At 44.8% G+C, this 25,367-nt stretch overlaps 1 protein-coding gene across 4 annotated transcripts in view; it reads left to right on the top strand.

The window, feature by feature from the left end:
- Positions 1–25,367, top strand: part of depdc5 (DEP domain containing 5, GATOR1 subcomplex subunit) — a 181,595-nt gene that overhangs the window by 26,825 nt on the left and 129,403 nt on the right. For all 4 annotated transcript variants that reach the window (XM_078553861.1, XM_078553863.1, XM_078553860.1 and 1 more), the window contains exons 12-15: positions 3,342–3,445; positions 9,652–9,726; positions 12,539–12,673; positions 21,450–21,511. In XM_078553861.1, the coding sequence (XP_078409987.1) occupies positions 3,342–3,445; positions 9,652–9,726; positions 12,539–12,673; positions 21,450–21,511 (376 nt within the window). The remainder of the gene's footprint in view (positions 1–3,341; positions 3,446–9,651; positions 9,727–12,538; positions 12,674–21,449; positions 21,512–25,367) is intronic.

Here is a 25,367-nt window from a genome sequence, read left to right as displayed (position 1 = left end):
CCTTTGTTTTCAATGGAGTCGTCTTCTTTGCTGTTGGATGTGTTGCCTTTTTGATTCTATCATACATTCCCCTAGCATTTCCCATGTCGAAGGACATCTGGATATTTTGGCAAATTGTAACCAGTAGCCATTGGGGCACCGCTTAGCAGCCTGTTCAACTTTACTTTGAGCAGCTTTTAGCGCATTCAGAGTCTTCTCGCTTGGATCTCTCTTGTAATTAATGAGAGTGGAACACTTGCATTCAATGGCAGGTTCCATCACAGTGATGTTAGCCTCGAGCCAGTCAACATTTTTCCGCTCTTGCCACTTTTTTGCTCTTGCAGGTGCGTGTGGTATTGTAGATGGTGTTTTGAAGTATGTTCCATTTCGCTTCTGCACTCTGTGGGAATGCCGGAGAGTGACTGTTCAATCAAGACGAGGAGTTGTTGGTTTTTATCTGGGATGGGAATATGGCTCATGTTGATATGAGGATGGTAATTCTGCTTTGAATTAAAAAGCTTTGAGGTTGCATTCTAACCCTGGTACGCACCAAGGAGCAACAGCTATCACAGTCAGCGCTCGGTAACTGCGTATGTTGAGAATACTATTCAGAGAGTGATAACCTGGTAGTGATCAGATCTAGCTGACCTTGGATGTCTCCAGGGCACCTTGTGACACAGTTTGTTCTGAAAGCAGGTGTTAGTCACATGAACCTCGTGGTAGCAGCAAAGCTCACGTAGTCTCTGTCCATTCTCACTTGTCTTTCCCAGGCCATGATGTCTGAGACAGGAGTGCCATGCCTCATGGACTGACATTGAAATCCCCCAGGAGGTGAAGATGTTCTGACTTAGGGATTCTGCTGATAGTCTGAAGCTCCTCATAGGACTGGCCTTTCATCTTTGTAGTGGAGCATAGCATTGGAGCATAGATACTCATGAGGCTAACGTGCCTTGTTTGAGTTGAGAGGCAGATGGAGAGAATACATTCTGAACCATGGTGGGGTTCTAACATCGCAAGTAGCGAGTTCCTTGCAGTGAAGTCTACACCTTGCTCACGCATTTCCTCTGAGCTTTTCCCTGTCAAATGAACATGTAATGTTTTTCTTACAGTGATCCGCTTTCTCAGCAAGCCAGGTCTCTTTTAGGGAAGCTACGTCAGTGTTCAGCCTATCAAGTTCCATGCTGGTCACCGCTGTCTTGCTCCCATTACTGGTCAGCTGCAAACCCCCTGTCATTTCCAGCTCACCAATCGAAGAAGCATCTTCTTTCTGGTGCAATGGATTTTGTCTACTTGTTGAGCAGAGGCGCTAAGCTCCAAGCACCCATTTAAGCAGAGGGAGTGTGGTGGGGTCAGCACCTTCCTAGTCGGGGGCTGTTCAACTTGAGGTGGGTGGTGGCTGATGTGGGACACGATGGACCCAGACGCTGGAGACAGGCCATAACACCCGTTGTCTATGCCAGTTGAGTTTGGCTTAATGCTTGTATTTGCTGTCTCCCATGATGTGTTAACATTTTGCAGTGAAAATGGACTGTCCTCTCCAGGGAACAAGCCTGGGCAAATTTATGGAGACCCTGGGCTGCTCAAACATTCTGAGCTGCCAGTGACGAAAATAGTGCTTTGCATCCTTTTGGATTCAACTGGGGAGGTTGAGAGGGAGGTAAATTGGGGACATTCACAAAACCCAGTGGATAATGGAAATCTGAAACTCCTGGAAACATGCAGCAGGTCAGGTAGCATCTGTGAAGGGAGAGAAACCAAGTTAATGTTCCAGGTTGAGTTAGATAGTTGGAGAGTGCGGTTATTTAGCTATATGGAGAATGTGCAGGGAATTGGCCTTAAAATGATGGAGCTGATATGCCTAACACAAATGGTGGAACAGGCCTAACGGTTTGAATGGCTGACTGCTGTTCCTATTTTCTGTATGGTTCCTGACATTGGTGCTCGCCAACAACATTATATCAAAATCCACACATTTGGAAACAGGCAAGTTTTCAATTTAGTTTTTCTTAGAATTTTCTTCCCCAGTTCTTCTCCCCTCCCCATCTCTCCTGGTGTCCCTCCACGGTGGGGTGAGTTTCTGCCAGTCCTGGTCATCCTTTGGTACATCATGGACCCTTTCTGGAAAAAAGGCACCGACAAAACTGTTCTGTCCTGTTTCTCTTCTCCTGGACAGTGACTTCTGGTGCGTTACTTGGACCATTCTTCCTGTGTGTCCATGCAGTAAATGTTAACCCCCTACCAATCAACATCCCGAGGATTACCATTGACCAGAAACTGAACTGGATTGAAGTCATTTAAATACTGTGGCTACAAGAGTAGGTCAGGGGCTTGAAGTTCTGTGAAACTGCTAACTCAGTGCCAACTCAAATCAAGGATATTGATGATACAAATCAGTGCCAATATGTTTTTAAAAAAGGTGGATAAGTAAACTGGTAGCATAAATTAAACTTCTTACTCCTCTGAGCTCCTGAAAGCAGTTTCTTATATAGCCCATGGCTCCATGAGTGGCAGTTTCTCCAGTATCTTACCCAAATGGTCAGTCTTCAGTTGTGAATCTAAACAGTGCCAGCAGGTTATTTGATTTTGGGTCATTGTAGTTTAACCTGATTTTGGACTTGCCTACAGTCCATCTTCCATTCTGGAGGTTTTTACATAGTGATCAGGAACTCTGGATTTTGTGCATTTGTTCCCCCCTATTGCCTGGGGCACTGAAGGCAATTGTAGTTCCTCTGTTGTTGACCCAGGTAAGATCTAGTTTCAGCCCAGCTGCATGGTTTAAAGTAACCCGATGTAGCCCACTAAACCAAGACACAGATAACAGTTATGCTGTTGTTTAATAAGGAAATCATATGAAAACCTCTTTTATAACTTGCTTTTGAGTGGGCCCCAGGGATGAGAGCAAGGTTTGCTGTGATTGATGTGTTGCTGTTGAAGAGCAGTATGAAAATACCAATAAGGTGGTGCAGCCGATTGCATCAATTTCATTAATAAATTTAATATTTCACTTAGGAACTTCAAGATCTACAGTGACTGGAACAAATGCGGGATTTAGTTTAACCTGGAGCTTTGAATTGCTACAGGTCTCATGAAACAGATGCCAGATACTGACAGAAGACAACACTGGAGTGTAGCTAGCTGGCTAATCACTGTTGATATATTTTAAATTTGATCCAGCTGTATATGTTGTTAATTTTCACGGCGGTGGGGGGGGTTGGTACTTTTTGTGTGTATATATATATATATATATATATAGATATCAGTTTAGTAATGCACTGAAGTTTGTAAATGACCTCCAAAATCAGCAGGCTGCAATCTGGATTGATGGTGTTCCTTTGTTTTCCAATCACTTTTGTTTTTCCCAGAGTTGTTGCCCAGAATGAAAGACGGGAAGAATGGACTTCACTACTTACAACAATTAAAAAACTTTTCATTCAGTATCCTGTGCTGGTGCGGTTGCAGGAAGCAGGTACTTATGACAGTAACTTCATGAAGTGGGGACAGACGTTGTACAGGCCGCACTGGGAATATTTTGAGAGAGATTCAGTCTCTGTGGCCAATCTTTTTTTAAGAAAAAACACTTTCAGTTAGAATGCCTGTGGTCCAAGATTGTGAGCTACATTTTCCATTACTGCATTTTGAATTTTTTTTCTTCAATGTCCTGGCTTGTTTTACCTTGTCCATGTATTTTGCGAGGCATTGGGTTCTCGCCAAGCTGAGGGATTTCAGCAAGTGAACACTTTTTTTTGTCCTAAAATAGCATCAAACGCTCCCAAGTTGAATATAGCTGAAGTGGAAACTAAATTAAGTTCCCTCTCCGCAACTCTATCAAGTTACCTTAAACTGAAGTTTAAAAGAGGCCCCCCCCACCTTCCCATCCCCACCACCTGGTTGAGTTGAGAGTGTTTTTTGTGATGGTGGTATTGCTGAGGAAGCTTTACACTGGTCAACCTGGAAATGTTCCAGCTCTTTTATTTTGCACCCTGCAATCTCTCTGAGTGAGGCTGTCAGTTTGTGCTATTGATCAGTATCTACTAGGAACTGCTGAAAAATTTTGATTTAATGTAGAGTCTCAGCAACTCAGGGAGAAGGTGGAGATATTAACCTGATAGTAAGAACTGTGCACTAATGGCTGGGCAGCCACTGAAAGAACTATAATGTACTACATGTTGATTACAGTGCCACAGACAGGAGGGGGAGGGGCTTAATTTAAACAGCCCTGATTTCTTCTCTTACCAGCTGCCTGGAAACAGAAAAGTGTTTTGGTTTTTATTTCCCACTTTATAAGCAGTGGCATATTTCTTAACGGCTCGGTTTTGGTGTGATTCAATTTCTATTAATGATCCCACAGCAAACTCAAGCTAGAGTAAACTCAGAGGGTTGATTTATTTGCACACACTCAAACGCGGAAGGAAGGTCGCAACGTAGCTTCCTTTTCACTCACATAATAAAAGAGGGGGATAGAGAAAGATAGATTTACAGGGCAAAGACCACGGAGAAAAGAATTAATGTTTCGTGTGTGAAGTCTCTAGAATCAAAGTCCAGTGGTGTATTCCTTTACAGAGGTCGGCAGGTTGAAAGTTGATGCTGGATGATTCACTTTTCCAGTAGATGCCTTCCACAATGAGAGAGGCATGCAGAGATGAATTAATCTTGTAGGCGATGGTACAGAAGTTCAGAAGATCCAGTAGAAACAGTGTAGATGGGATCAGGCATTAAAATCTGGACAGAGTCCCTTTTCTGCACTGCTGCTTGGTAGATGGAAAGACAGCAGACTGAGCTTTACAGCTCCCACAAGGTAATATTACAGGTTCCACCAGCTAGGGCGGGTCAAGTCACATGAATCCCACCTCTCTACTCTGGCTTGGACAAAGGGTATATATCCCTTTGTCTGGGTTCCTGAGGTTCTTAATGCTCCAACCATTAAGAATTTGAGAGGAAGGTTGCAGGGCTCTTTGTCCTAGCAGATTAGTAGTCTACGGTTGCTCAGCCTGGGTTCTGAAAGCAGATGGCCTTCGTAGAGTTCCCTTTGAATTTGCTCTCTGCAGCCCATAGGGGTCGCTAGAGTCCCTTTAGAGTTAATGAGATGTGAGTTTCCATGATACTGCCAAATAGCTTATTGTTCGAAGGTCACAGCGAGACATTGCTTCAGCTATTTTAAAAGGCCATTGTCTAGTGTTTTAAAATTTTAGAAATTAGCTATGAGGGTATATATTATAAAAGTGTAGTGTAAGATCGTAGTCCTGTTACAACAGCACGACCATTTACTGTGGTGTCTCTGCATTTGGGAGTGGAAATTGCTTTATGTGCCCACTCAGCTGGAAAATTCATGTGTACCAACATTGAATAGGAACAGGAACAGACCATTCTCCATTTTCCTGCACGATCCCCATAATATTTAGAAATCTGTCAATCTCTGCCTTGAATATGCTGCAGAGTAGGTTCACTAGACTGATTCCTAGCAGGTTGGACCTATATTCATTCGAGTTTAGAATGAAGCTATTAGAGTGAGGTGGTTGTCAGGAAGATATAATAATTATCATAATATTATTGGAATTTATTGTAAAATAGAGTAATAGTGGGATGTGTGTGTGTGTGTGAGAGAGAGTGAGATTTAATTGAATTAGAGGCAGTTAGCCTGGGTGCTTTGATGTAAGAAGAGAAGTTAAAGTTGAAATGTTAATTAGGTAAACAGGGGGAAGTTTAGAAACATAGGTGTCAAGGGGACATTTGCATTTTTTAATAAACCAGACTAGATTATTTTCAAAAGAGGGAGTGAAATGTGTCACCCAGCCAGGTGAAGTTTAGAAACAGTGTGTTTATTTTCTCCAAAGATTACTAGTAAAACTTAGTGCTATGAAAGGTTTTTATTATCAGGAAGATAAAGTCCAAAGACATAGTGAAACAATGGGTATTTGCAATCAAAGAGGAAGATATGTATAAAGGAGAGAAAATTGTTTGTATGGGAAGGCATTTTAAGATCTTACAAGTGTGAAAAAGCCTTAAGCATCTATGCTCAAGCTGCTGTCTTCAAAAGACTGAAGTTAAGAAAACTCATTTGGAATTTGACTTGTTCAGGGTATCATGATTCTTTGCCTGGGTCTTTTAAAATTTGTATCTTACTGTTGCCTTAACAAAAGTGTAACCGGGAGTTAGATTGATTAGAGGATTTAGAAGTTATCATAATAGTAATTTAGAGATCTATGTATGTATTTAAAATCATTTCTCATATTAATAAATGTTTAATTTAGTTTTGTAAATACCTACAAGACTTGTTGGTCTTATTACTACTGAATTCAAGGTACACATCTCAAAATTTATACAAGTTGAAAATTAGTTGTGACAGTTGTTTCAATTTTCCATCTGGGATTTTAACAGCTCAGCATTTACCATCTGCTGTGTCATAACAGTGATCTTATTGAAACATCTAAGATTCTCAGGAGATTGACAGGGTAGATGCTGAGAGGATGGTTCTGCCCATGGGTAAATCTACAACTGATTAAAAATAGAGTATCCCATTTAAGACAGAAATGAGGAGGAATTTTTTCTCTCAGTGTCAATAGTCTGTGGAATTCTCTTCCCCAGAGCGGGCAATGGAGACTGGATCATTGAATATTTTTAAGGCTGAGTTAGATAGATTTTTGACTGACAAGAAAGTCAAAGAGTATAAGGGGTAGACAGGAAAGTAGAGGCCACAATTAGACCTTATCAAACTGCAGAGCAGGCTTGAATGGCCTACTCCTCCTAATTCGTATGTTTGTCTGTTACTTGAGAACAGGACTGTACTGTTGTACTGTTATAGATTGTAAAATGAAAATAAAGATTTACATTAATAAATCGTTTTTCACAACCTCAGGGTATCCCCAAGTACTTTACAACCAGTTAAGCACTTTTGAGGTGTAGTCACTGTTGTAACTTAGGGAAATGTAGCAGCTGATTTGTGCACGAAATGACCCCACAAACAGTAATAGATTATGACCAGGTGATATGTTTCGTGACATTCGTTGATGGATAAATAGCGGCAAGGTTAGCAGGAAGAACTCCCCAGCCCTTCAGCAAAATAGGGGTAACAACCTTTTAGAGGGTTTAAAGTCTCCTCCAAAAGATGGAACCTCCGGCAGTGCATCGCTCCCTCAGTACCGCACTGCAGCATCAGCCTAGATTATGTTTGAATCTCTGGAGTAGGGTGGCTTAAACCCATGACATTCTGACAGAATCAGGAGTGCTTCAGACTGAACCAAAATCATTCCCCTGCAGTCAAAACATTTGCTGATAATCACTGTCTAACTTCACCCGTGAGCTATTGCCATTTGAGTGAGATATCGGAGTGCAGCTTGGACGTGTGAAACCTTAGCCCAGCAAGACATCAGTGTTTGCAGAAGGGGATGAGGAGATGGCATTCAGCTAGCAGGCATGGAAAAGACTTTCTTCCTTGAACAGAGGCCCGAACAATCCCCATCCACCACTACTCTCCTCCGTCTGGCTGAACTTGTTCTCACACTGAACAATTTCTCCTTTAACTCCTCTCACTTCCTCCAAATAAAAGGTGTGGCTATGGGTACCCGCATGGGCCCCAGCTATGCCTGTCTCTTTATGGGGTATGTGGAACATTCCTTGTTCCAGTCCTACTCCGGCTCCCTCCCACAACTCTTTCTCCGGTACATCGATGATTACTTCGGTGCGGCTTCATGCTCTTGTCGGGACCTGGAAAAATTTATTAATTTTGCTTCCAATCTCCACCCCTCCATCATTTTCACATGGTCCATCTCTGACACTTCCCTTCCCTTCCTTGACCTCTCTGTCTCAATTTCTGATGATAGACTGTCCACCAATGTCCATTACAAGCCTACCGACTCCCACAGCTACCTCGACTACAGCTCCTCACACCCCGCTTCCTGTAAGGACTCCATCCCATTCTCTCAGTTCCTTCGCCTCCGTCGCATCTGTTCTGATGATGCTACCTTCAAAAACAGTTCCTCTGACATGTCCTCCTTCTTCCTTAACCGAGGTTTTCCACCCACGGTCGTTGACAGGGCCCTCAACTGTGTCCGGCCCATCTCCCGCGCATCCGCCCTCACGCCTTCTCCTCCCTCCCAGAAACATGATAGGGTCCCCCTTGACCTCACTTATCACCCCACCAGCCTCCGCATTCAAAGGATCATCCTCCGCCATTTCCACCAACTCCAGCATGATGCCACCACCAAACACATCTTCCCTTCACCCCCCCCCCGGCGGCATTCCGTAGGGATCGTTCCCTCCGGGACACCCTGGTCCACTCCTCCATCACCCGCTACTCCTCAAACCCCACCTATGGCACCTCCCCATGCCCACGCAGAAGATGCAACACCTGCCCCTTCACTTCCTCTCTCCTCACCGTCCAAGGGCCCAAACACTCCTTTCAAGTGAAGCAGCATTTCACTTGCATTTCCCCTAACTTAGTCTACTGCATTCGTTGCTCCCAATGCGGTCTCCTCTACATTGGAGAGACCAAACGCAAACTGGGCGACCGCTTTGCAGAACACCTGCGGTCTGTCCGCAAGAAAGACCCAAACCTCCCTATCGCTTGCCATTTTAACACTCCACCCTGCTCTCTTGCCCACATGTCTGTCCTTGGCTTGCTGCATTGTTCTAGTGAAGCCCAACACAAACTGGAGGAACAGCACCTCATCTTCCGACTAGGCACTTTACAGCCTTCCGGGCTGAATATTGAATTCAATAACTTTAGATCTTAAACTCTCTCCCCCATCCCCACCCCCATTTCCGTTTCTTCCCCCTCCCTTTTGTTTTTTCCAATAATTTATATAGATTTTTCTTTTCCCACCTATTTCCATTATTTTTAAATCTATAACTATAATACCCTGTCAGTCTTTCCACCCCACCCCCACTAGAGCTGTACTTTGAGTGTCCTGCCATCCATTCTTAATTAGCACATTCTCTTAGATAATATCACCACCTTTAACACCTCTCTGTTCCTTTGTCTGTAACATCTTTTGATTATCTGCTCCTATCACTGCTTGCTTGTCCCTACAACCACCACCCCCCCCCCCCCCCACCCCCCAACCTTAAACCAGCTTATATTTCACCCCTCTCCTGACTTCACTCAGTTCTGCTGAAGGGTCATGAGGACTCGAAACATCAACTCTTTTCTTCTCCACCGATGCTGCCAGACCTGCTGAGTTTTTCCAGGTAATTCTGTTTTTGTAATGGAAAAGACTTTCCCTGTTTTGTAGAAATTGTCCTGTTCAAAGTTTGGATAGGATATTGTTGTTTTTAACATGTACTTTGAGAACTTTGTTCTCCTTGCGAGCCTGAAAGAGATGGCGGGTTCTGCGCTCCTTGGTGTTATCTCAGCTGTGACCAGTGGTGCTGTGGTCTAGGAGCTGCCAGCGATATCCACCTCTTCTGTTTTATCATGCTGCACCCAGAACAACAGGTCAGCTCTATTCACTTGACATCTCAGAAATCATCACTCTTCCATGCTCCCAGTTAAAAGTAAAGTCAGGTTTCTCCCCCGTCGCTGCATGTGTGATTTATGTTGTTAACATCAGTATCAAAAGATTTAGACTATATAACAGCCGGCTATTACTGCAGAGTGAATGGTCACTGATGGGATTGTAACATATTGAAAGCTTTGCTGTTGTACAAACTGTGCTGCTGCTTTTCTTCCTTCCCCAGATGGGTTTCCACGTGGACAGAATTCTACAGCGGCCCAAGGAAACTATTTGGAAGCCATCAATCTATCATTTAATGGTACGTACCCGTGTGCCATTTGATTTGTGTTTAGGGGATTGAAGCGTGAAGTTGACTTGGTTGTCCTAGTGATGCTGACGGCTGTGGCTCTAATCCAGAAAGACTAGGAAGGCCCAGTTCAAATCTCAGCCTACGCAATTGGCTGATCACAGCCAGGGCGATAGTTACTCGCCACAATTGATTTCAATGACCCTGGGCTGATGAGGGAGAAATGAGTCAGTAACCTTACCCCTGATCGCTGTCGAGTGCTTTCCACTGGAAGAAGTAGAAGGAGCAGGTTTGGGCACAGATGCTATTCCTACCGTTTTCCCCAGATCTTTGGTGTTAAATTGCCTTCCCACCCTCTCTGTCAAAGCTCACATAAGTAAGGCACAAGTGGGCTGCTGTTACCTATGGAGCTGCACTCAATATGAATTGGAAAGAAAACAATATTGGCACCACATCCATAAACATTCACTCCCTCCACCACCGATGCACAGTGGCAGCAGTGTGTACCATCTACAAGATGCACTACAGGACTTCACCAAGGCTCCTTAGTCAGTACCTTCCAAACCCATGACCATTACCGCCTAGAAGGACAAAGGCAGCAGATAGATGGGAACACCACCACCTGCAAGTTCCCCTCCAAGTCACTCACCATCCTGACTTGGAATTATACCACCGTTCCTTCACTGTCGCTGGGTCAAAATCCTGGAACTCCCTTCCTAACAGCGCTATGGGTGTACCTACACCACATGGACTGCAGCGGTTCAAGAAGGCAGCTCACCACCACCTTCTCAAGGGCAACTAGGGATGGGGAATAAATCGTGGCCCAGCCAGCGAAGCCCACATCCCATGAAAAAAAAATTCTTGGCCCGTTTGTGATGATGGCAACCAAGATCTGAAAACTTCTTGAGGCGTAATCTACATAGGAACTTAACACACTGGGAAAGGAGACGAGCTATCACTTGTAATTGACTATTCTGCTGCTCCTCCCACACAGTTTTGAGTGTTCCAGTTGTCATGTATGATCATTAAGAAGCAGTGTGCAGGATATTTAGTATTTTCTGAGAAGGTAAAGCAGTTTATATCCTGACACTGTACAGCACCATTACATTTACCAATGTGCTTACTTGGCCTTTATCGGAAGAGTCAAGGTTTTGGAAACAGATCTAACTGATTTTAAGGGAATTGGGGACAAGGGCAGGAATGTTAATTTGAGGTTGAGTTTCAATAATTGAATGGTGGAGTAAACTTGAGGGGCCGTATGGTCTACTTCTGCTCCTATATCTTGTGCTCTTATTTTATTCTGTAGGTAGAATTAGAGTCTTGATAAGAGATAAGTTTGATGCGGTAGGAAACTGATCAAATTCCTAGTTCAAATGGTCAGGATTGCCATAGAGGCCAATAATGCTTTAAGAAAGAGATGAATTTCCCAACGAACGACAGAGATAGCCAAAGGACAAGATTTCACATTTTAAGATTTTTACTGTCACGAACAAATTCAAATCATAGATCAAACATTACTTAATAGCCATATAATTCACCAAACTAAAGAAAAGGTACTTTCATATTTAATGATTAATGTAATCAAGAGACTTCTTATGCCTCCTTTTGCTATGCACTGCAATTCCGGCAGATGGGTAGCAATACAAGATTAAATCCCAAGTTTCCAGCAGGCTCACTTCTCCCTGCCACGCCCAGTTGAATCTTCCGATGTTCTTCAAAATTTGTTACACTCAGTCTGAGTATTCCAGAGCCAATTTTCAGCAGCAAGACCCACCTCAAAGACTTCTTGTTCCTTAAATCTCCTTAAGTTCTGTCAGTCCTTACCCCTTCCTTTCGAACAGAAAACCAACTTTTCCAAGCATTCTGCTTAGTTGTTAACACAAAAAGCAGTTCACCCTTCTCTTTACAGCCAGGGCTGCTTTTTCCTGTCACTGTGAGTTTCTGTCTCCAAAAAGCAGCTTCCCCTTTTTCTGTGTCAAGGTGTGAAAACTGCCATTACATCTTTATATAGCAGCTCTGAAGAAGAGTCGTACAGACATGAAATGTTAACTCTGTTTCTCTCTCCGCAGATGCTACCAGACCTGCTTAGCTTTTCCAGCATTTCTGTTTTTTATTTGTGAAAACTGTCACTTGATTTTCAATAGGTTTCTTTTTGGGTTTCTTTCCCCATGACAACCAGATCACATGAGCTTGTGCTGGGCAGAGGTTTAGTGTAACCACCGTCCCTCCAATTCAGAGCATTTTGTTTTACCTAAGGAACATATCGGAACATGGGACTTAGGGTAGGATAGGCCATTCGGCCTTTCAAACCTACTGCACCACTCCATCCATAAAGAACTCCATCTAGCCATGACAAGGCGGTTGCTTGGTTCTGTGCCTATGCACATGCTTAAATAAATAGGAACATAAGAATGTGAGAAATAGGAGCAAGAGCTTTTCAGCCCCTTGAGCCTGCTCTGCCATTCAATATGATCACCCACTCCCCTTATCCCTTTATTTTCCGAGAGACCAATAATCTGTCTATCCCAGCCTTAAATATATTCAACGATGGAGCATCCACAACCCTCTAGAGTAGAGAAATCCAAAGATTCACAATCCTATTAGAGAAGAAATTTCTCCTTGTCTCATGGACCCAGACTGAATTTTCAATTGGATTTTGAACCTGGCTCCCAGGACGTAGTGCGCTAGCCCATTGAGCCACCTACTGCCACGCTCAAAGAAGCAATTGAAGCGAAACCAACTTAATGTGTGGGCATATATTGGGTTCGGTCTCTTACAAAGATTTTTTGGGTGCTTATATAAAATATTATCTTTCCTCCTTTAGTGTTTGACAAGCATTACATAAACCGAAACTTTGATCGCACCGGCCAGATGTCTGTGGTTATCACGCCTGGGGTGGGAGTGTTTGAAGTTGACCGGTTGTTGATGATTCTTACCAAGCAACGGATGATTGACAATGGTGAGCTTTGATAATTTGTGGAATGTTTTAATGTTCAGTCATACAGTCATGTTTTGGCAGGGTGGGGTGCTGGTATGTTGACCGGACTGAAACTGCAGCTTTATAATTAATGAACTTAGAAAGGTTAGATCACTGCACTACCTGTTTGGGGAAGGGCAAGGGAAAGAAGCAAAGCGACATCAATTTAATCTGCGACGGTGTGTATTATGTTCAATTGGGGTAATGTGTGTGAAAGGAGGAGACTGGGTAGAGAGAGACACGTCTGCTGCAAAATTGGGCTCTGTACCACCTGTTGTTTGAGGACTGTGGGTGCAGTTTGCTAACCAAAGTGACATCCAATGTGCACGCACACACTCTGCTGTGAGTCATGCTACCTTGGTGAAGATGTCGGCAGACTCACAGTTGACATCTGCTGGAAGTATAACTCTCGACATCCATCAGTGTACAATGCTGATGTGACACACGTGCAGTCTTTTTGGAGCTAAATTCTCCAGCCAACCCCTCCCTCTCTCAACCTCACATAGCTAATACATGTTAAGTAGCAGGAGGGACAGCCCTTCCAGTGCTATCTAAAGGGATCAGCTATTTACAGGTTAGTTGCTGGTTGACTTCTTTGGCTGTTCGTGTGATTCCACAAATGTCTGGTCCGTTCTCTGCTTGTTTCAAGTTGCAAAGACCTGCAGCAGGTTTGTCCAGTCTTTTTGTGTGGGGGACCACATTTCCAGTTTTTGCGTGGGGGACCATATTTCCAGTTTTTGCGTGGGGGACCACATTTCCAGTTTTTGCGTGGGGGACCACATTTCCAGTTTTTGCGTGGGGGAACCACATTTCCAGTTTTTGCGTGGGGGACCACATTTCCAGTTTTTGCATGGGGGACCACATTTCCAGTTTTTGCGTGGGGGACCACATTTCCAGTTTTTGCGTGGGGGACCACATTTCCAGTTTTTGCATGGGGGAACCACATTTCCAGTTTTTGCGTGGGGGACCACATTTCCAGTTTTTGCGTGGGGGGACTACATTTCCAGTTTTTGCGTGGGGGACCACATTTCCAGTTTTTGCGTGGGGGACCACATTTCCAGTTTTTCCTCACTCAAGGGGCAGATGAGCAAATTTCAGAAAGATACATGAATTTCAAAAAAAGGTTGAGTATGAGAAAAAGAAACTGCTTTATTTTTGCTCAACAAGTTATGTCAAAGGAATAAATTGATAATTTAAAAAAGAGTAAATTAATAAAGATGACCATTAGAGTGTGAGAGGGTCAGAGTGTGTGTGTGTTCAGCTCACTCCCAGACTCAAGGTGCTTACTCAATCACCCACACCCACTATGTGAGTTGGTGTGAATAGCTGTTGGTGTGTGGTGATGAAGGTGAGTGAGAATTCTGAGAATAGGAGTGAGCCGGACACACAATCCTCATTCAATCTCTTTCACACACACACGCACACATTCTCGCACACGCACACATTCTCGCACACGCACACATTCTCGCACACGCGCACATTCTCGCACACTCCCTCTCTCACGCACACTCCCTCTCTCACGCACACTCCCTCTCTCACGCACACTCCCTCTCTCACGCACACTCCCTCTCTCTCGCACACTCCCTCTCTCTCGCACACTCCCTCTCTCTCGCACACTCCCTCTCTCTCGCACACTCCCTCTCTCTCGCACACTCCCTCTCTCTCGCACACTCCCTCTCTCACGCACACTCCCTCTCTCACGCACACTCCCTCTCTCACGCACACTCCCTCTCTCTCACGCACACTCCCTCTCTCTCACGCACACTCCCTCTCTCTCACGCACACTCCCTCTCTCTCACGCACACTCCCTCTCTCTCACGCACACTCCCTCTCTCTCACGCACACTCCCTCTCTCTCACGCACACTCCCTCTCTCTCACGCACACTCCCTCTCTCTCACGCACACTCCCTCTCTCTCACGCACACTCCCTCTCTCTCACGCACACTCCCTCTCTCTCACGCACACTCCCTCTCTCTCACGCACACTCCCTCTCTCTCACGCACACTCCCTCTCTCTCACGCACACTCCCTCTCTCTCACGCACACTCCCTCTCTCTCACGCACACTCCCTCTCTCTCACGCACACTCCCTCTCTCTCACGCACACTCCCTCTCTCTCACGCACACTCCCTCTCTCTCACGCACACTCCCTCTCTCTCACGCACACTCCCTCTCTCTCACGCACACTCCCTCTCTCTCACGCACACTCCCTCTCTCTCACGCACACTCCCTCTCTCTCACGCACACTCCCTCTCTCTCACGCACACTCCCTCTCTCTCACGCACACTCCCTCTCTCTCTCTCACATACATAGGGCAGAATTTCATCAGTCTGACATAAAGGCAAGCCCCATGTCGCGCACTGAAGCCGGCTGATTAACAACAGGCTATTAAGACCAATAACGTGCTGAAAGTCACAGCACTGCTGGGTGGGCAAAGGAGGAGAGCGTGAAGTCAGCCATGGGCCGGGAGCGTGGAAGGAGAGCTCCTCAGGGAGTGAGAATTTAAGATCAATAAAAACAGAATGTAAAATCAGGAAAAACTGACGAATTTAAGATCAATAAAAACAGAATGTAAAATCAGGAAAAAATGTCCACTGGTCAGAATGAGGCACCTCAATATATGGATGATAATTTTTTCAAACCATTTTAATCTTTATTAAATTAATCACAGAAATCTCATCCCACCCTTGGATGAGGTTTCCTCAAAAATGCAAAGGTTGCCTGGCTGATTCGCCCGCTTGCCAACCGTAACATTGGACGGGCAGCAAAAATTGCCGTCAGTTGCTACTTTAATGGTCTTAATAGGCCTATTAGTTGTCGGTGGGCATGTTGCCGACTCTCGCGTGTGCCCGCCAACTGAGGTATTGCGCGAGTGCGCGATGACATTGGGATGCTTGCCTGACATCATCGCGTGCTATTTCACACTTGAGCGTGTCAGGCACTGAGTGGAAAATTCTGCCCATACTCTCTCACATGCACACTCTCTTTCACACACCCTCTCCCACACATTCTATCTCCCTCACACTCTCTCACATACCCACTCATACAATCCCTTTCTCTCACACTCACTTTATCTCTCACACGCACTCTCTCTCTCTCTCTCTCTCTCTCTCTCTCTCTCTCACACGCTCACATACACTCTCTGTCACTCTCACAATCATGCACTCTCTCACACACTCTCTCTGTCTCTCTCACACCGGCCAGCCTCTTCCCTTCCCTGACCCTTGGTTCCACAGCATCTCTCCTGTTGGCCTTGCAGCCAGCGTCTCAGCACTGGGCCCCCGCAGTCTCTTCTCCCCGTTGGATCCGCAATCTCTCCTTCCCCCTTAGGCCCCGGCAGTCTCTCCTTCTCCAACACCGCCCTGCTCCCCTGCCGAAAGCTTCTATTTTTCCCTAGCATACTCACCACCGCTGGTGTTCACTGCTCCTCCAATCACAGCCTGTACTTTTCCATATTTGCTGCAGATAGGTTCGCTAGTGAGCCTATAAGCAGCAAACACAGGAGAGGAACAGCCTGTGATTGGAGGAGCAGCCCCTTGCAGAATCTTCAACTTCACTTACCTGTCTTACTGGCACTTTGAACTGTGGCTCTGGGGCCACACAGAATGGCGTCGTGGGCCACATACCTGCCCGTGGGCTGCGTGTTGGACAAGCCTGCTCTACAGGGAGTGGTGTGGAAGGGGCTGAAGGAGTTTTTCCAAACTTCAAGGTTTCTCTACAAGCCAGCGCTGTCAGTCAAGGATGCACCAGTTGGCCTTCTCCTTGGAATAAGCATGACTGGAAAAATGAACAGAGGCCATGCAGATCAGGTCAAGCTGCTAGAAGAGGAGGAAGGGAGATGACAATCTAGGCTGCCCCTTTCTGTCCAGGCAATATATGAAGAGCTACCTTGAGTGAAATAAATGTGACAAATGTGAGGAGTTCATGGATTTCTTTTTCATCAAGATTCAGACCATCCAATCATCTACCTCTGTCACTCCCCTCCCTTTCCCTAGCCCACTGGGTATAATTTCCTTTACGGCTCCCTCCAACCCCCTTCAGCCCTACCCCTGAATTTGTTTCCTTCTCTAGTTCCTTCTCCAATCTGAGATCATCTTGTCCACAAGATTCATTTCCTTCATTTTCTCGACCCTATTCCCACTAACCTATTGACTACCCAACTTCCTTTCCTGGCTCCCATGTTTATGACACTGTGAATGGTTCTCTCTCCTGAGATTTAGTCCCTTCCTCCTTCAGACTTGCTGTCACTATCCTTCTCCTCAAAACAAACAACCCTTGGCTCCTCTATCCTTGCAAACAATCACCTCATCTCCAACCTTCCTTTCCTTTCCAAGGCCTTTGAATGTGTTGTTGCCTCCCAAATTTGTGCCCATCTTTCCCAGAACTTGATTTTTGAATCTCTGCAATCATGTTTCTGCCCATGCTACAGAACCGAAACATTCAGTGTCACAAATAACATCCCATGTGACTGTGATAAAAATAAGCTATCCCTCCTCATCCTTCTCGACCTGTCCACAGCCTTTGACCGTCCTCCTCCAGTGCCTTTCCACCACCATTGAGCTGAGTGGAACTCTACTAATCCGGTTCCATTCTTATCTACCTAATCGTAGCCAGAGAGTTGCCAGCTCTTCCCATTCCTGCAAAGTTACCTCTGGTGTTCCCCAAGGATTTATCCATGGACCCCTACCATTTCCCATCTACATGCTGTCCCTCAGCAACATCACCCAAAAACACAGTGTTAGTTTTTGCATGTACACTGACGACACCTAGCTCTACCTCACCACCGCCTAGCGCAACCCCCTCCAACGTCTTTATCTGACATTCAGTACTGGATGAGCAGAAATCTCCTCCAATTAATTATTGGGAATACTGAAGCTATTGACTTTGGTGCCTGCTCAAAACTCAGTTCCCTAGCTACTGGCTCCATCCCTCTCCCTGGCAACTGCCTGAATCCAAGCTAAATCATTCGCAACCTTGGTGTCATACTTGACCCTGAGATGAACAGTCAACCACGAAATGCGCCATCACTAAAGCTGTTTTCTACATCCATAACATCACCCAGCTTGGTCCCTGCCTCAGCTCTTCTGCTGCTGAAACCTTTATCCATTTCTTTGTTACCTCTAGACTTCACTATTCTAAGGCAATCCTGGCTGGCCTCCAACATTTTACCCTCCATGGATTCACTGCCACTGTTTGTACTGCAATGAAAACTGAGACATTGGCCATCAGACACTGCACCGTGGTTGGGCACACAAGCGTGCGAGTGAAGTTGGCCACCATTCGGTGCTGTAAAGGATGGCCAGCAAGCTCTGCACAAAACCCTGTATGAAGTTAGTGCTGGACTTCTCCATGCTCCTTGACATTGAACACAGGCTTTCTGATGGTGCACCAAGCATTTCATTGTTCATATCCATCAGCACTATTCCTGTCACCTTCCCCATCAAATTCCTCATCTGAGTCCTTTGCAGCAGAACTTGCGTGTAACCTCACCCTCCAGCGAGCTAACAACCGTGCTATCCTTGCCCCTAGCTTGTCTAGATCCTTCCTCTGTTCTACACTTTGAATTATTTGCAGTGTTAGTATCTGATTTGGTGGCTGCGAGTGTCAGATCAAGTTTCAGAGTGTCTTCATCATCACTGTCATCTTGCTCTTCCTCCACTGCCTAGCCAGGTTGTGCTACTTGGGTATCTGAAAGGAGAAAGTTTCAAGGGTATGGTTATGGTAAGGGAGGTTGGGGACAAAGTAAGTGGTGCATGCTCATGCCATCTGCAGCTTGTAAATCAGAAGAGGGATTGGGATATGAGGAGGAGGATTATGTATAAGGATATCGTCATCTTCAGTTGATTCAGCTCTGCTGCTAGCCACTAGCTGAGCACTGGCTCCTCCGGGGGGGCTTTGGCCACACAGGTGTGCCTTTTCCCACTCTGGTTAGTGCTTGCTGCCTCTCGTTGTGCACCTTGTCCTGCAAGACAGAGAAGTATGTCTGTGAGTGTGGTGCAATCTGTTTGGGTGATGTGGCTTTCATGATTGAATAGCTAGCAGTAGATATAAGCTGTGAGGTGTAAGTATGAATCCTGCAGTAATGTTAAGTGGGTGAGGGTGCAGTTCGGCATTGAACGTTAGGCATGAGTGCTGATTGACACAGATTGTTGATACATGACAGATGGGAGTGTGGTGAATTGAGCCTTGTGTGAGGCTAGTGGTGCAGTTGGTGGGCTATAGGTTTCAAGATTCTTTCACTGAGGTGACCATTCATATGAGGTCATTGAACTTTTTGCAGTAGTGCATCTAGGTCCTCAGGGCTAGACTTGTACATTAACCCCCATGGCTATCTGCTTGCACTGCCTTTTGAGTGTGTGTCTGGAGGGCCTCTTGGTACTTGGATTCAGGACATCGCTCTTCCTTTCCATCTCCTCCTCCAAGCCTCCAATGTAGCACTGGAAAACCTTGGAGCCTCTCTTATGTTGTGCCAGGTCAGATTCACTTCCTGCATGACTACCAAGCCTTTCAGGCGCCACAGTGCAGCTTCCCTTTAGGACATACAGGCTAGCTTTAAATAGTCTTAGGATGTTACGATTTTGGGGCCCCCTGGCTGATGTATCCATCCAATGAACAGCACAATTAACACCGGCTGCATGCAACCGTCATCCTAATGAGCAGGCAGCACGAAGTTCAAACTGTGGGAGCAGGTTAATCACACATCATGATTCCTGATGCTGCTTTCTATTTAGTCCCCTACATGTCTCCTCCAACTTTATTATATTGACTGTTTCCTTTTAACCTGCCCAATCAAGGTCTCATCGTAAGCTATTGAAGGGTGAGAGGGTGAACTGTCTCCAGGATCCCACCAATACTGTTCTCAAACACAGCCGATACAGGGGGTTATTCTTTCTGATTTCTCCGTGGGGGATGAGTGCTGCCAGGCAGCTGCCCAGGATACGACTGTGTGTCTGAGATCGAAGGAAAGGGATATTGATTAGCATGTGGATATAGAACAAAATCTCACATTCCGCTACTGTATAGAACAGCATGTTGATCGTGTGGTATTCTGTGTCACCTAGCAGCCTCATTCATTTAGCCCCAGTCTCTCTGCATGAGGGAACACTCGGGCCTGGATTTTTATCCATGTGTTGTGTACGCAGAGTTGGGAGAATTTCCAGCTCGTGAGCCTGACTTTTAAAAATGGCTGCCCAGACATCAGATTTTTGATCTAGGGTTGTCAGGGTGGCGGGGGGTGGTGTGGTGTGTGTTACATTAGAAGCCGGGGTGGGTGACCCTGGAAATGCTGAGGAGGATGCCTGGTGCCGAGAGAGGCAGAATGGAAGGCTGTCTCAGGGACCTGGCACTGTGTCCAAAATTTTTTTTAAAGCATAAAACACGAAACATCACTCCATCTCTCACCTCTCCTACACTCTCACTCCACATGCTTCATCCATGCCAACCTGTGCCCTTCCACCCAACCCCCCATGGCTCCTCATACTCCCCATGCCAACCTATGCCCCTGTACCTATCCCCCATGGCCCTTTATAGCCCCTATGCCAACCCAGGCCTCCCCACCTACTATGCCAACTCACCCAGTATCCACCTCAGGACTCAAGCAGAGATGAGATAAAATAAAGTTCTGTGAAATAAAGTTCTATGTGTCTTTTTCAGACTTCACGATATTGGATCAATGCCCATATTCATTAAAAACCCATTTATTACATTTACGTTCAACTACGTAAAGTCTTATAACAACAAACATTTCATTCATTAGCATAATACCTCATAACAACAAGCATTGAAATTCATTGTTCCACTTCAAAGAGTCTATAACCACTTGTAGCGGACAATCAAACTGTGAAATTGCAGGCACCCTACTTGATAATGAATGTTCGTGAAATCAGTCATGCAACAATAATCCAATAATGGAAGCCCTCAGGCTTCAGTCAACAGACAGAGTGAAATAGCACTCAATGATTTTTTAAAAACATTCCAGACATTCTTTTCGAACATTTAAAGGGCAGGACTTTTAAATGCCTTGACAGCTCTCTATGACAGATGCTTTAAAGTGGAACAATGAATTTCAATGCTTGTTGTTATGAGGTATTATGCTATTGAATGAAATGTTTGTTGTTATAAGACTTTACGTAGTTGAACGTAAATGTAATAAATGGGGTTTTCAATGAATATGGGCATTTATCCAATATCGTGAAGTCTGAAAAAGACACTCTTGACAGGTGCTTTTGGCAGTTTTGACAGTCCCTTTGACAGGTCTGTTGCTAGTCCCAATGAGCTTAACAGTTAATGCGTTTATGCACTTTTTGCGCATATCCAGGTCTAACTGTAACAATCCCAAAGATCATTTGCCCTCCCCCAAAGGTGTCCCGGGACCAGGTCCAAATGGGTACCCAGACGAATCCAGCAAGTTCATTCCAGCTCTTACCTGGTCTACTCTGTACACTTCAGGCTTCACACTCCTGGACTACGAAAATCCCACTTCAGTGGAGGCAGCCGATGATTTCAGTAGCCAGCTGTCTCCGTGTAAACCGTGAAACACATCCCGCCCCTGCAAAAATGGGAAGTGCCATGTTTGGGGTGTTGGACTTATGATTTTTGGGCACCCCCACTATTTTCACCAGGACAGAGAGGCTGTCTGTTGTGGCAAAACTTCGGGCCTAGGGCTCTATCAGACTAAGAATGGAAAATACTTGGCATCTTTTTTTAAGAAAAGCTGTCAGCTCCTAATGACCTTTTTTAACATTTATGTCCCCTGTGCAGGTATTGGTGTTGACCTGGTGTGTATGGGTGAGCAGCCCCTTCATGCTGTGCCATTGTTTAAGGTAAGCGAAGCTGTATGACACACAACCATATCGGTGTAGGTACAAAATGATACCTGCTTGAAGTGATAGATATGATCAAAATGGCTCAGAAACCAATGAAGGTTTGGAATTTTGTATTAAGCATTCAGCCTGATAACAAAATAGTGCAACAAGACAGCGCTTCACAATTCAAAAACAATCACCGATCCAATTTATAGATGAGGACACTTGCTTTCTGTTTGTGGAGCAGCCATGAGATCTTGTGGTGAGCGTGGTGGTGGGGGGGCATGGATGTTAAGGAGTAAACCTGTCACTGAGGGCTGAGATTCTTTCCATTCCTCTTAGTAATCTTGCCACCAATGCCCTGATGGATAGGGCGGTCCTCGCTGAGCAAGCATTTGGAGACCACCCGATGGTTTTTGCTGGAAATACGCACAGGTTCAGCAGGTCAGGTCTGAGCCTCGACCCTTGTCAATGTGAATCTATTTTCTTTGATGAAGTAAATGAGATGTGTCTTTAGAGAGGGACAGTGTACACTTCATATCAGGCAAATGGAAACTACTTAAGTGGAGCATCCGAAGAATGTTTCAGTTAAAGAAACAGGAGTAGACCATTCAGCCCCATAAGCCTGTTCTGCTGGCTGGTTAGATCATGGCAGATCTTTGTCTTAACTTAATCTTCCTGCCTTGGTTGCTTAAACCTCAATGCCCTGACTGAACAAACATTTCTCCATCTCTGTTTTGAAACTTTCAATTAACCCTCAACAACTTCTTGGAGGGGAGAATTCCAGATTTCCACTACTCTCTTGGTGAAGGAGTGCTGCCTGACATCACCCCTGAGTGACCTAGCTCTAATTTTAAGATTATGCCCTCTTGATCTGGGCTTCCCCCACTAGAAATGATTTCTCTCTATCCACCATATCAAATCCTTTAAGCTAGTTAAACAACTCAATTAGATCACCCTTCTATCCTTGAGGGAATACAAGCTTAGCCGATGGAACCTGTCCTTATAATATAACTCGTTTCACACTTTCATCATTCAAGTGGATCAACGTTGCACTCCATCCAAGGCCAACATTTCCTTCCTGAGGTGCAGCATCTGGAACTGAACAGGTAACAGATGACCCAGAATATATTCAGTTTCTGGAACTATCTGATGTGAACTATGAACTAGTTTAGCAGCAGAAAAATGGCTGCTTATTAATAAAATAATAAATAAGGGTGATTTGCTCAAGGTTAGAGACCGATGCACAGGTCTTGCCCAATTGACAATTGGCTGACTGGGGAATATATGGATGCGTCATACCGATGCCAGGAGAGCAGCAATCTCCCATCTCTCTGATAATGTGTCTCTACAAGAACCACTTGGATCAATTGTGTAAAACACTAGATTTGCCAAGACCTGATAGAATGGAGCATCCGGACATAAATTTGATTTATGCCACTCTGTTGAGTTCTCTATCTTGAACAGTTTTGCTATTGAGAGGAATGGTGGGGAGGAACATCCCCATAGTCAGAGGGATAGGCAGGGATTTGCCTCTGGGAATCCTCCAGCATGCCTCTTGGAGGATCTGGGAGCAGTATAAAAATAAGTATAAGGAGCCTGCATTTAAGTAATCGACCAAGGCTTACTTTGCAAGTTACAATTTGGATGTGTTGTAACTGATGTATTTTAGACTGAGATAGCATTCAGATAAGGCTTTAAAGGTGCTATATAAATGCAAGTTGTTGTTTTAGAATGTTAGAGAGAACAGTTGTCTTTTTTTTAATTTTGCACATTCAGATCTAAAGAGAAAAGCATTTTCTCTTGCTACCTATACACGATTGGCTTTCAGAACAAAATAAGCATGAAATCTACTTAGCCAGAATTTCACAGGCAATTATAATGGTGTGTTGTCTGTTTGCCATCTACTGCATATGGCATTTTTCAGATCTGCAAAAGCCCATAAGCCTAATCTGTGTTTTTGGATGTGCTGTGTGTTTACTGTAAGCATTGCCTTTCACTGAACAAACACCATGGATCAAAACTCTTTTGCAATATCTGTATCCTGAAGGCATGTCAAAACCTAGATTGATATTAATGACATGGAAATTTATTTATTCACCGAGCTTCTTACAGAACGGCACATAGTTGATGCTCTGGCCAAACTGGTACTTGGTTGGAAATAGATACTTGAATGGCTCTGAGTTTCTAAAGCTCCCCGTCAGTTTAGCTGACAAAGGCAGTGAGTAGACGAGCCATTCACACTAGAGTATATGCTGAGTCATTTGACCTTAGCTGGGACAGTGAAATGATTACAACAGTTGGTTCAAGTGCCCCTAGATGAACGAAGGGAAAGTCAGCCAAGAACTCAACTTCTGTTGATCCAATAATGTCTGTTCAACTCCCCTGCACTTGTGTGGCTATCAGTAAGGTCAGGATTGGACTTGTTATTCCCTCTTTGCCCATGACCAAGTAGCCTGCTAACAGTAACAACCAACAACAACTTACATTTATATAGCACTTTCAACATTGTAAAAGCATTAGCAGACAAAAACAATGGCATTGAAACAAAGAAGCAGACATGGGAAAAGTGACCGAAAGCTTGGTGTAAAAGTTTTTAAGGGGGAAGAGAGAAATGGAGAGATGTAGGGAGGGAATTCCAGAGCTTAGGGTCTAGGCAGCTGAAGACATGGTTGCCAATGGCTGAACAAAGGAAATTGGAAATGCTTAAGAGGCCAGTATTGGAGGATCACTGAGACCTTTGAAGATTGGAGGATTGGAGGAGGCGACAGAGATAGGGAGCAGCCAGAATGTTAAAATTGAGGCATTGGTGCTGGGGTGCACACTGTCTATTGAATTGTATTGGAGCTGGGGTAAGTGATGGAAAAAGATTATCAGAAAAGAAAATGTACTTAAAAGCAAAATACTGCAGATGCTAGAAATCTGAAATAAAAACAGAAAATGCTGGAAAACTCAGCAGGTTTGGCAGCATTTGTGTAGAGAGAAACAGATATAATGTTTCGAGTCGATTATGACTTTTCAGAACTTCTTCAGTTGCTGCCAGACTTGCTAAGTATTTCCAGCACTGTCTGACCTGCTGAGTACTTACAGCACTGTCGTAGTCATAGAGTCGTACAGCATAGAAATAGGCCCTTCGGCCCATTGTGTCCGTGCCGGCCATCAAACACCTATCTATAAAAATCCCATTTTCCAGCACTTGGCCCGTAGCCCTGTATGCTATGGCGTTTCAAGTGCTCATCTAATTTCTTCTGACCTGCTGAGTACTTCAAGCGCTGCTGACCTGCTGAGTACTTCCAGCACTGTCTCGCCTGCCGGAGTACTTCCAGCACTGTCTGTTATTGCTTCTTTCCTTGTTGCCTCTTGGGAAATCACATCTGTCTTCTGTTAATTAAAGTTTCTTGGTTGTCTCGGAGATAGATTCACCGCTGTGCTTCGTTGGCTGTCTTCCACCATCCCCATCCCTGGATTTATCCTTTTCTGCCCTCCTCAGAATGGGGCAGACTGTTGCTGGGGTACCCTTCCACGGACACTGGCAAGGCCTCCAGTACTTACTCAAGTGACCTCCCTTCTCATGTTAGTCTTTGCTGATGAGCGTCAGCAAATTAATAGACTCGGTGGACTGCAGCCAGGTCTGTTCGCACTCGTTCACTCTGCAGCAAGTTTTTAACATTTAATTCACAGTGCTGCACCTTGAATGGTATAACACCATTTGAAGGCTTGGATCTTGCCCTTTGAAATTTTCTGTAATGAAAACAAGTTGAGACTAATAAATTTTGAGCTTTAAACCTTCTTACCATCTCTTACAACTCCTTACCACTTATCTTTTGACAAACTCAGTAGCAGCGCCTGCTTTTGAAGGCAAAATGTGCATTTC

This window comes from Cetorhinus maximus, chromosome 12 (genome assembly GCF_964194155.1).
Source record: "Cetorhinus maximus chromosome 12, sCetMax3.hap1.1, whole genome shotgun sequence".
NCBI lineage: Eukaryota > Metazoa > Chordata > Chondrichthyes > Lamniformes > Cetorhinidae > Cetorhinus > Cetorhinus maximus.
The sequence above is the reverse complement of the archived record's forward strand: the minus strand, read 5'-3'. Positions and strand labels throughout refer to the sequence as shown.